The 12783-nt window shown below is 47.4% G+C and overlaps 1 protein-coding gene across 7 annotated transcripts in view; it reads right to left on the bottom strand.

Annotated features, from left to right (window-relative positions):
• The window catches only part of prdm5 (PR domain containing 5), a 473803-nt gene that overhangs the window by 86379 nt on the left and 374641 nt on the right, over nucleotides 1-12783 (bottom strand). For all 7 annotated transcript variants that reach the window (XM_085963116.1, XM_085963128.1, XM_085963123.1 and 4 more), the window contains one exon: nucleotides 2186-2271. In XM_085963116.1, the coding sequence (XP_085819242.1) occupies nucleotides 2186-2271 (86 nt within the window). The remainder of the gene's footprint in view (nucleotides 1-2185; nucleotides 2272-12783) is intronic.

Genomic DNA, 12783 nt, shown 5'->3' with positions numbered 1-12783 from the left:
ACCGCAATTCTTCCGTCCATCGGATGGCTCGCTCATACACGCTATGCAGCCTATGCAGTGACTCAGCATTGACTTTAAAGGGCCATTGCCTTCCTCAATGCGAAAAACCTACTTACTTACTATGGTGGACGAATATTCACGCTTTCCCCTGTCCCAATATGCTTACTTCCACAGTGATCAAATGCCTCGATCAAGTCTTTTCCCTTTGCGGTACGGCCAATTTCATCCACTCTGATCGGGGTCCCTCCTTCATGTCAAGCAAACTCAAAAGTTATCTTTCCCAACGGGGAATCGCCACAAGTAAACCAACACCGTATCATCCCATCGGTAACGGACAGGTTGAGAGATACAACGCTATCATTTGGAACCCTGTTAGTCTTGCACTGAGGTCACGCAGCCTACCACACCAGCAGTGGGAAACTGTGCTCCCTGATGTGTTGCATTCCATCAGGTCTCTTCTTTCCACGTCCACCAAAGTCACGCCTCACGAGCGATTCTTCAGGTTCCAGCGTCGCTCCACACATGGGATGTCCCTACTGTCATGGTTGGCAGCTCCCGGCCCCGTGCTGCTCCAAAGATTCGTCTGATCTGCCAAAAACGATTCCCTCGTTGACGAGGTGGAGTTAACGGATGTTAATCCCACTTATGCGCACGTGCGGTACCCTGATGGCCGGGAGTCCACCGTTTCACTCAAAGATCTGGCTCCCTGTCCAACCGGTCCCACGGACCCAAATGATAGAGGGTCCCACGGTAATGATGCCGACACTCTGCACTCCTTTGAAGATGCGCCCTACCTGAGTCATCAAGAGATCTGCCGGCTACTCCACCAGATCAACTCAGGGAGCCAAGCGCTCCCCATGGGATGGCCACCCGAAGCCAGTACGCCAGTCAATCCCCGGCTACCAAACAAAATGAAGCCAGCTCTGCGCCTGTGGGGACCCGCACCCGGAATCACGATCTCCCCAGTCTCCCTCAGGTCGATCAAGGTGACACGGGCCCTGTTGACCTACCAGTACGGATCAAGCGACCCAGGGACCCAGACACGGTCCGGGGAGACGTGCCTTCCAGCCACAAGCGAAGAGCTAAAAGACTGCGGCTATTCATGATCCGGCTAATCCGTTAAAAGGAAGTTATCGGACTTCCAAATCTTTAGGGAGGAAGAATGTTATGAATCTTATGATCCATGAAGAAAGACTCATGAAATAACACTGGACGGCCAGCTGGTGGTGCCGTTCAAGGAGTATAAATCCTCGAGCGTGGGCCCAGCTTGCCCAGGACATTTTGTAAACAGGAACTAGTGAAAGATAACTAGACCTCCATGTTTTGAAACAAGTTGATTAAAGCCTTGCTTTATACTCGAACCAAGTGTGTAGTGAGTTTTATTACGTCAGTAATGCCATTGAATGTCAAAGGGCGGTGGTTTGACTCTCGCTTGTTGGAGATAGTCATTGTCTGGCACTTCTGTGGCACGAATGTTACCTGCCACTTATCAGCCCAAGCCTGAATGTCGTCCAGGTCTTGTTGCATGCGGGCATGGACATATGTCTGTTGATCCCTACGCTCAAACGCATCTCAGCTCATTATAATGAAGCCACCCAGGCCAAAGAGCCACACACTCAAATTTCCTGCCACCTACACAAGACCAGCAGCAGCCAGGTAGGAATCGCGGTCATTTTTACTCTACCTGGCATCATGTGTCACTTTAGTCATTTTTTATTTTGTAACTGGAACATATACACTGATTCCAATGAGAACTCTGACATGCATGTTAATACTTAGTGAGGTATCAAAAAAGCTGTGAGGTTGTAGCTAAATCTCATTATATTATTGGCTATATTCTATAAGCTATATTCTTACTCATGCAAAAACCTGTAATTTTGTACTCATTCCTGTTTCCTTGCTGCAGCAGTTTATTGCGTGATAGCAAGTCGTTGGTGGTACAGTGTTATGAGCATGTCCTCAAAAATGAGAACTTACTCATGACTGGAAAATAGTTCTAACAGCTAAAATATATATAAAAATAACTTTAGCAATGAGAGAGAGAATCAGGCTATTTCACATCATAAAACTCTGAAAATTAATAGCACAGTTTTAGTTCACAATTATTAATTTACTTATAATCTATATTGCAGCAGTTGCTTTCACCATTCAGAAGGAAGAAAGGTGAAAGATGATCTCCTCTTACCCGTGTGTGTGTTCTAATGTGCATCTTTAATCCGTCATTCTTGCTGAAAGCTTTGTCACAGTAGGGACACTGGTAGGGGCGCTCACCTGCAAACAAGACAGATAACCATCAGTGAAACAGAGAACAGAGCACAGAGTGGCAGAAAGAGGGGAGCTGCTGCCTCGGCACATCAAGGGAGCACAGCATGGCCAGAGGAACACTTTCTCCTCTAGTCTTAACATTTTTTTTGATCAAACAGGCAGATCAGAGCTTTGGGTAAACTGTGCATAAAGAAAGGTTTCCCTCAGTCACTTGAAGGCTGGATCAAAGTTTCACCCTGAACTGTTTGATCTTTGCTAACAAGGTGCAACTCCACACATAGATCTCTTTTTTAAAAACATACAAAAGGCAACAGTCACCTAACGAATGAACAGCCCATTACTGTTATTGTATGTTTAATATTATTTGCCAGCCAAATTGGACTCCAAAGTTATATGTTTAGATATCAAAGTGAAATTTCACTTTAATTAAAGTGAAAGCCGCATTGTAATAACTTCCAAAGCAAAGGTTAAAAGTCACTAAACTTTAAAATGTAGAATGTACCCAATGTATACAAGATACCATACAAAGCAAAATAAATACAGCTTCCCTGAAGCCTCTTTTTTCAAAGCTTATTGTATCAATACCACTTAACTGAATGCCTGATATGTACGCAAATATTTATTTGACATGAATAGAAATAAAATCCAAAAATAAATTCTATTTGTATCATGTTCTTTCCTGACAATGGATTTTAGCTGCTTATTCCTATGCAGAATTTACTTCTGTTGTCCTGATTACAAATTTTACTACAATCAAAACACAGATTGTGTACCCAATCACTTTCTGAAATGTTTTATTTCAATAGTCCACCAAATGAAACAAACAGAATACCATAATCTTCAATTTCAATTGTTTACATTTCAGAACATGCTCCATTACAACTAAAAAGAGGCAAGACATTCGGTAACAGAATAATCTTTCTAATACTCAATGTCCATTTCTGGCAATTGAGTAAAATGTTGTGAAAACCAAGTTATTCGTCCAACTGCAGTTAGTTACCAGCTGTACTTAATCAGAAATATGACATATTAAACTTGATCAGTAGACCAAATGAAGTAATATTTAGCTTTAACATTTTAATACTGTTCTCCTTTATTCTGATATATATATGTAATTGAAATCGGCCCTGAAACAGTGACAAATTGGACTGCCATGGAAAACAACAAACAGTGCTGAAAACATTAAAAGATACCAAAAGAGAAACATACAGCAAATTCATTAATGTAGTTCCACAGAATACTAGAGTGTCATGTTTGTAACATATTTCCACTTACATGTCTGTACCTGCATATCTACCTTTGAAAGCTGAATACATTTTAAAGTTAAATTATTGTTTAAAATGTAGTCATCATTATTATTCCTGACCCCATCAAGTCATAAATAAATTTAACTAGGTCTTTGCTAATGTGCAAGAACTTAATATAAAGCACCTTCATAGTTCAATCTCTAAGAGCCTCTGCCTGTCCCTGCCTTCACCGCACCTCAAACATAATAAGAAGCAAGGTAACTGAAAATGATGGCGTATGACAAAACATTTCACCATCTGTCTGTTATCACGCAAATGTTGTTTATGTACACTGCAGAGAGATAACTTATTGCACCAAATTCCATTTATGTATATACAATAAAGATGTGCTCGCTTCAAGGAATATATCAAATAAAATAAGCAGCATGACTGAAAATCATCTGCTAAAATCTTATGATGTTCTCTACCTTTGATAATAAAGCCAAGCTTTTTTAAAAAAAAACTTAGACAGAGAGGCGATTAGGAATTATATGAAAATCAAAAAGACATCAAGATAGATAGAGAGAAAGAGAGACGGAGCAACAGAACGAGAGATAGACAGATAGAATTACTCAAATGAAAACACGATTAATGGACCACTGTTGTCCTGATTGCTGTTTGATGTGTTCAGTTCTTGAAGTGATCAAAGAGGAAGTTTATTCCTATGAGAAATGGAGAAAATGGCCAAGACCAAGACCACGATTTTCCACACCTTGGCGGGTCCGGGGCGGTGCGATGTTGGTGGCGGGTCGCAGCCCTGTTGCTGGCTCCATCCCGCTGTCTAAAATGAATTTATGTTGATAGGGCTTGTTAAGCCCGCCAAATGCGTTTCCCAGGCCAATTAGAGAAAGCGGGTCTGGTGACATCATTCATGACGTGTCATCAGTCGGTTTCCTTAAAGGGACCATGGCCACCTTACTTTTGACATTTGTGCTGTCAGTGTTCTACAGCATTGAAGTGCCGCAAACACTGACAATCACTGTACAGAGGCAGAGGGCTGTACCCAGGTTCACCCATGACTCCCTCCATATGCTTATGGAGGAAGTCAGAGCATGCAGGGAGGTTTTCTTCCCTTCCGATGGGCGGAAGAGACCTGCCCAGGAGACCAAAACAGCCTGGTTGCACATTGCACAGGAGGTTGCAAGCAGGGATGTCGTCAGGAGGACCTGGGTGCAGTGGCGCAAACGTTTCAATGATCTCAGTAGATCACGAAACGTTAGTACATAGCCACACTCCCCTTCATCTTGCTGTGCCTCTCATCACATCTCCATCACTCTGCCTTCCCTACCCTACTCCTGCACATCCTTACTCACATCAACTTACCTTGCACCTCCACCCATCCCTCTCTATCTACATTATCACATCCCATCTCACTAGCCACCTCTCACACTCACCCTCATCCTAGTCCAATCATACCAACTAACAACACACTAGGGTAGCCACTTGGGTGTTTTATCCAATGTTTATGTAAAGTTTCTAATAATGTGCTGTCAAACATTGAAATCTTTATTTTCAACACTTTGCGTTCTTGGACAGATGTGTGTGCAACTTTGGAAATGGCTTAGTGAGTTATAGTGAATGGTGAGACATAATGGTACCCCCTGCAATGGCGATGAGTGTGAAAGGAATAGCTTGGTCATTGTAGGGATGCTTTATGGTGTTGGTGTGGGGTGGTGCCAACCTGGCGCATCATGTGGCAGCCATATGGATGTACAGCATAAAGTTAACTAAATCTGGCCATGATGAGGCCATCCCTGGCAGCAATGTGGTTGGGTGCTGATGCCCTGTGTCCTGTGCAGCATCAGGTGATTGCGGAGAAGTTTGGTGTTGTTGTTGGTGCTGCTGGTGTGCCTGGTGCTGCTGGTGTTGGGGCTCATCATGGTCCGATTCGGAGGACCAAGGTGAGACAGTATAAACGGCACCCGTGCTGATGGAATAGATGGCAGGTGAAGTACAGATGACAGAAGCGATCTGCCAATGGTGAGAGAGGTAATGAGGTGAGACTGAATGGAGACTTGTGGAAAGACTTGCAGCATGCGGAATCTGTTGTGGAAATGCAGTGAGGAACAGCTTGTGGCTGAGGAAAGTGATCTCTGTCAGGTAGGAGCTTTTGAAGCTGTCAAGTAATCAGCTGGAGCAATGGCCACTGAACTCCCGCCTCAGGTTAACAGATGTGGTCCCCGTGGCCTTGAAGTTAAATTTAAAAAGCAAGGTAAAAAAGCCTGTTAAGGGTCTGGTAAGTACATTGTAATTGGTTTAATTGGGTCACCTGCCGCTGCCTGTCAGGTCTGCTCAGTGCTGACAGTCCCGACATTGGGAAAGGCGTATTGTGGCGGGTGGACAGCGGGTTCCCAACCCACTGTAAAAAAAAAACACATTTTCCCACCCAACCCACCCGCTGACACCCTGGAAAATTTCAGCCCAAGACTCTAGTGGTTAGAAAGTCAAAAATAACCAGAAAGCCAGTAATTATTTTGAAAGATACAAGGAATCAAATGCAGTGAAGACTGGGAGGCATATAAAATGTCACATAATGATTAACTACAATAAGTAGAGAAGGGATATGAGGCCAGCGAAAAGGTGAACTGTGGACAGCAACAAAGACCATTTTTATAAAGTGATAGATAAAATTGTGTCAATGACCAAATAGTTCCTTTCATGGGTTAATTGGATGAAAATATTATGGGGCATCAGGAAATGGCTGATGTGTTAAATGAATTCTTCACATCAGTCTTCATAAATGAAGACCTCGGACAAATTCCAGATCCAGCTAAACTGATTTTGAAATCTACAACATCTGTAGAGGTCAGTAAAGCACGTGTTGTGAAGAAACTCAAGCAATTAAATATTTATAAGCAGCAGAACCAGATGGCATACACCTTACAATCTTCAAGGAAATAAGCGAGGAAAAACGCGCAGCTCTATTTCATGTTTTTAGTAGTTCCATAAGTACAGATTGCAAGATGGATATGGATCAGGGAATCATTAGTTAGTCTAATGATGGTAATGCAGAAATACTCAAAATAATTTCATCGGCTATCAGTGCCCATCTATATAAGTTATAGAAGTAATAGATCATGCCTCACAAACCTACCGGAATTCAATGACAAAGTAACAAACTTAACAAATCAGAAATATCCAGTGAATATGTAATCAACAGAATGATTCTGCGTGTGAGACTTACAACAAAGATTAAGGGCTCGATTTTATCAATGGGGACGTGATGGAGGCGGGACTCCCACTTTTTGGGTTGTAGTCCCGCCTCCATCGACTTGTGGCCAACCCACACTATTTTCCCTTGATTGACCTTGTTAAGCCCACTCAGCGGGCTCAGCAGGCCAATTAAGGGACACCTGGTTACTGGTGACGTCAGCAATTGACATTTCATCTGTCAAGAGCTTTTGACACATGAAAAATCAGTGTTTGACAGCTCTGTGAAGCTGTCAAACACTGACAATCTGTCTTCTAACTTGAGTCCGTCTACTCAGACTCAGAGAGCTCTCCAGACCAGAAAGCAGCAGCTGCAGCTTTTGACAGTTCAGCGGCCATTCTGCTTTCTGTGCCGGTGAGCTGAGGGACTCCCAAGAACTGAAGGAAGGAAGCCTGCAGGAGAAAGTAAAGGTAAGTAAAACTTATTAAAACACTTTACACTTACCTCACACACTTACCTCTGTACACATGCACCCATCACTCACATGCACAATGGGCATCTCGACCCCTCCAACCCCTGCAGACCGACGGTCCGCCTCGCTAACTTGGTGAGGTTCGGAGCCGTCGGGAAGCCCACACTTCAGGGCTAAAAATAGGGATTAGGTAAAAAACTGCCTGTTAACTACCCGTCAACAGGCAGTTAATTGGCACTAATCCCCTTCCCGCCTCACAGAGGCGGCTCCCAGTAGAGGTCGGCTACCTGCCTCCTGGGACATCGGCATGGAGGCGGGTTGGGGGTGGGATGGGTTCCTGCCCCTTGATTCTGCAATTTTCCCACCACTCCTGCCTCCAAACCCGCCTCCTCGGGGCTTGGAAAATCGAGCCCTAAGGCTCAACAAATAAATGACAGATTAACTAGTTGAATTGGAAATTGGCTTGGCAAAAAGGGTTTCCTTCAGATAGCCCAGCTGGTTAAGGCAGTGAGTAGCAGAGTCAGGTGGGTCCCAGTTTTGATTCCTACTGTATGCCGAGTTAGCTTATGTCAGTTGGGGTAGTAGTAGGGTCACTACAATTGGCCTCAGCGCCACTGGATTAAGGGAAAGAAAATCAGCCAGGATTCCTCTTCTTAATAACTATTCAGCGACTCCTGTTGCGAGTACAATTACATAGAATTGTGTGAAGACAGGGTTGGGCTTGGTTGTGATTGCCTCCTGTCACTGAATAACTTGTTCACACTCATTGCTTAGGCTCACATCTGAAGAATGGCCATTTGGGCAAGGTACCAGCAGGTAAGTGCTACCCATGGAATTGTAACCCAACAAGTTGTTGCCTTGAGGAGAGGGCAGGAAAGGGGAAAGGAGAGAAGAAAATGGGCAGAAAAGGGAAAAGACATTTTTAAAAAGAAAGCAGAAGAAGGTGACAGTGCAAAGCTTTGCCTACATAACAGTCACCTCACTACAAAAAGTTGTGCAGTGCTTTGAAACATTTCAATATGCCAAAGTACTACATAAAGCTCCACCGCAGTTTGTTCTGGGTCCCCTGCCGTCTACATGTTTCACAAACAATATTGTGGGGGGGGGGGGGGGTACTAATAATATTACAAAAAGTGCTGATGGCACCAAGATGTGGCCAGGTGATTAGAATAGGCAAGGTTTATAGGATTCAAACAAACTGGATAGAGTAAGTGGTGAGCTAAGGAAAGGCAGATGGGTTTCAAAATGATTAAGTATAAGGGAATCCATGCTGGTACAGGAAATATGAACCATGTGTACTTAGTGGATGGATCCTATTTTAAATGGGCCAGTTAATTGTGGAACTGAGCAAAGCTCAATTATACAGGGATATATCAACAGGTGCCTCTCTTTACTGGGAGGGCAGCACTAATATTTTTTCTAGTGTCTCCCCTTTTATAGGGAGGACACCACTCAAAACTGATATCTTAAAATTAGCAGTAAATATAAATGGAATTATATCTGTGAGATCAGGAGAAACAAAACAGAATGCATTATGTCACTGGTCACATAAAAGGGAACGGACTACATGAGGGTAATATTAACCCCCAAAAACGAGTAGGTTTGGGTCGGGTGGGATGTTAAAAATAGAAACATAGAAGATAGGAGCAGGAGTAGGCCATTCGGCCCCTCAAGCCTGCTCCACCATTCAATACGATCATGGCTGATCATCCAAATTCAGTACCCTGTCCCTGCTTTCTCCCCATATCCCTTGATCCCCTTAGCCTTAAGAAATATATCTAACTCCTTCTTGAAATCTAAAAATTCTCAAACCCAAACTCAACCCGCCTCGAACCCGCCCACTTCCAGTTTTAATGGAGGCAGGATGGGGGGCGGGCGACCAACCCACCCCCAGGAGACGGATCACTCACTTAAATATTTTAGTGAGGCTGCGTGCCTCAGATTTTACCTGTGTTGCATGCTTAACGCTGACTGGCTGGGATTCCCGGGAAACCCGGCAGCTAAAGGGAACTGAGAACCGCTGCATCGAACAGGTAAGTGCTTTTCCGGCACTGCTTGTGGGCCAGGAGGAGCAGGAGTGCTTTCCCTCGCAGCATCCCAAGCAAACCTGTTCCCCCATTCCATGAGATCGGACCTCCCCGCGATCACCCAACCCCCATTTCTACTCCCGATCTCTCTCTGACCCCCCCTCTCGTGATCAACCTCATGCCCTCTAAACCATGCTGTACCCAACGCCCCCACCTCGCGATCTCCAATCCGAGCAGCAGGAAACCTACCTGCTCCTAGGCTGCGGCCTCTTCTTCAGTGTTCCCCGCCCAACAGGGAGCCAAACCTATCAATGAGGCTGGCTTCCAGGCGAGGAACCTGTTAAAAAAAAAACACCCATGCTGTAGAGTTAATACTCCATGGGGGAGAAATTCAGTTGTTAGCACTAAGAGTGCGATAAGTGGGGCGCGATGCGGCTAGCGCCCGGGCACGGCGAGACCTGTGCCTCTCGCGAAATTGAGCGGACATTTAGCGGCGGCGCTAAACCGCAATGCCCGCTCAGCTGTGCGCGCAGATCCTGAGTCATTTCATGGTGCAACGCCCTTGGGGCGCCCCCCTCCTTTCCGCCTGGCGCTCCCAGCGACTGGTTGACTGGAACGGTTCCCAATCGCTGTGGGGCTGGGGGGGCGCTATTTAAAGGGGGCTCTTCCTGGCTTCTTTGTGGTAGCCATTTTTGGACCACTCCTTCTGTGAGAGAGAGAGAGATTTGCAGAGAGACAAAGGGAGAGAGCTTTCTGCATTGAGTCAGCGCTCGCAGAGGTACTTCTGGCTTCGGCCCAGAACTTTGTAGTTGGTTTGATTTTTCACTGGCATAACCTTGAGTGGCCACATACTATGGGGGCTGCAATGGGTGGAAACGTTGGGTTTCTCCATTGCATTGAGAGGGCTCAGAGACGCTGAGAGAGAGTGCCAATCATGGCCAGATGGAGGAGGGCCAACAGGCGTCGGCACAGGAGGCCTTACCCTCCCAGGGTATTCCACCAACAGTTCTCATACCTCAGCATGTCTGCGGAACAGTGTTTTCGGAGGCTTCGATTCAGCAGGGAGGTGGTCACTGAGCTCTGCCACCTGCTTCAGCCAGATCTGCAGCCTCAGCTGAGGAGCAGGACGTCTCTGTCGGTGGCAGTGAAGGTGATAGTGGGTCTCAACTTCTATGCCACCGGCTCCTTCCAATCCACTACTGGGGACATTGCCAATGTCTCCCAGTTCGCGGCGCATTGCTGCATCCGCCAAGTCATGAATGACCTCTTTAAAAGGGGACGTCAGTACATTTCCTTCCCCATGACCCTGGACAAGCAGCAAGAACGCGCAATAGGATTTGCAAGAATAGCGGGCTTCCCCATGGTCCAGGGCGCCATTGACTGCACGCATGTGGCTTTGCAGGCGCCGCAAGAAAATGCCAAGGATTACCGCGACCGGAAGGGGTTCCATTCGTTGAACGTCCAGTTGGTGTGTGACCACAGACAGCTGATACTAGTTGTCAATGCCCGCTTTCCAGGCAGCAGCCATGACGCCTTCATCCTGTGCCAGACTTCTGTGGCAGACCTTTTCGAAGCCCCGGCTCACCCAGGAGGCTGGCTTCTCGGGGACAAGGCCTATCCTCTGTGCACCTGGCTGATGACCCCGCTCCGTGCGCCCAGCATCCCTGCTGAAGAACGATACAATGAGAGCCATCAAGCGACCAGGAACATCACTGAGCACACAATCGGCGTGCTAAAGCAATGGTTCCGCTGTCTGAACCATTCCGGGGGAGCCCTTCAGTACTCACCTGAGCGAGTCTCCCACTTCATTGTAGTGTGCTGCATGCTGCATAACCTGGCAATCCTCAGGACTCAGCCACTGCCACCAGACATTGGAGCACCAGCAGAGGAGGAGGAGGAGGAGGAGGAGCACCAGGATGGAAGGGAGGCACAAAGTGCAAGGGCCGTCCGTCAGCAGCTTATTGCAAGTTGGTTCTAGGCCCCCTCTGAGGGAATGGCTTGTGCCATTGAAAGAACATGAATGGAACCATTCTGCAACACCTGAGCCGGTCAAGGCAACAAATAGTTCAAAGAGCAAACATGCACAATCTGAATAAAGACACTTTATTTAACAAACTGTGTGCCCTTCCTGCATGACAAAGTAATAGAGAGAAACCCCCAAAAAAGCAGTCAGACACATAACTGGCTCTCAAAACCTGGAGACAACGAACAAAAGAGTTAACCAAAAATGACCACGATCCTCGGCCTTCACTAAAAAAATTACCAGCATTTTGTGACACCTCCTACTTTTTGCCCTTCGAGGGTGATCTGCTTCGCTTGCGAGATTGGACCTTCCCACCCTGCAGCTCCTCCGCAATGGGACCCCAGTGGCTGCAGCAAGGCTGGGGGAAGGCTGCTGAGTGTCAGAAAGTGAGTCGGCAGATGCCCTTGAGGTACAGCCTGGACCAGCTCTGGGCCTGGAGGGCCCGGCTGCTGACTGCTCCAACTCTGCATGGGCGGCAGCAGTCTGTCCTACAGGTGGTGGCAGCTGCAGTGGAGAAGTGACAGTGTTGGCAGCAGGAATGCTGCCATCCTGACAGAGGACAGACACTCCCTGGTCGGACGACACACTGGCACTCCCACGGGGCAGCACTGCAGTATGCGAAGCAATCTGCTGAAGCACAGACTGCTGGCCTGCTGCGGCGCGGCGAGGGCCCTGGCGATTCGTGCCTGATCCAGCGAGGGTGGCAGCAGTCAGTGCTCGTGTGGCCTCAATCTGCGTCTGCATCAGACCAGCCACTGACTGCATTGCAGCACTAAGCACTTGCATGGAAGCTGCCTGTGCTGCACCGAAATCCTGCAGACTCCTTGCCAGTGCTGCACTGAAGTCCTGCAGACTCCTTGCCTGTGCTGCACCGAAGTCCTGGACACTCCTTGCCAGTGACTCAATGGATTCGGGCATCCTTGCCACTGCAGCCATGAGCTCAGTTTGCCTCTGCTCCGCCTGGGCGCCCATTTCAACGAGGAGCCGCACCTCTTCTGTGCTCACTGTAGCAGGACTGGAGGCCAGACTCTCCCTCCGGGGAGAAGGCCGCCGAGCATCCCTACCCCCCCCCGCGTTGCTGCAGCCCACTGGGCCCCGGAGCTTCATCCTCCTCAGACCCTTCCCCCCTGCTCCCCTCCAGGGAAGACGTGACCCCATTATGGCCATGGGCTGCCTCGGCTGAGGGTGGCACTGATGGTCCGGCTTCCTCTTCCTCCTCGCCTTCAGAATCACTCATAGTGGCAGCTTGAGGGCCCGCCTCCTCACCTGGCAAATCAGCATCTGAAAGCAGGGAGGTACAAGAGTTGCTTTAGCGTGAGGACAGGGCGGCAGCGAGGGAGGCATGAGTGCTGCAATGCACTGTATTGGTTCGATAGTGGCAAAGGATGCTGGTGTGAGGCACAAGTGGAAGGAGAGAGGTAAAAAGGTGATGACCTTACCATTGCTGTCCAGAACGGGGTCGGCATCTCCAGTGGCGACGGGGCCAATCATCCAGCCTGCCATAATCCACTGGACTCGCTGCTCCAGATCACTGAGGTCTTGAAGGTGAGGCCGGCCTC

This window comes from Somniosus microcephalus, chromosome 2 (assembly GCF_052327205.1).
Source record: "Somniosus microcephalus isolate GS21.2 chromosome 2, FLI_Smic_1.0, whole genome shotgun sequence".
Taxonomy (NCBI): Eukaryota; Metazoa; Chordata; class Chondrichthyes; order Squaliformes; family Somniosidae; genus Somniosus; species Somniosus microcephalus.
The sequence above is the reverse complement of the archived record's forward strand: the minus strand, read 5'-3'. Positions and strand labels throughout refer to the sequence as shown.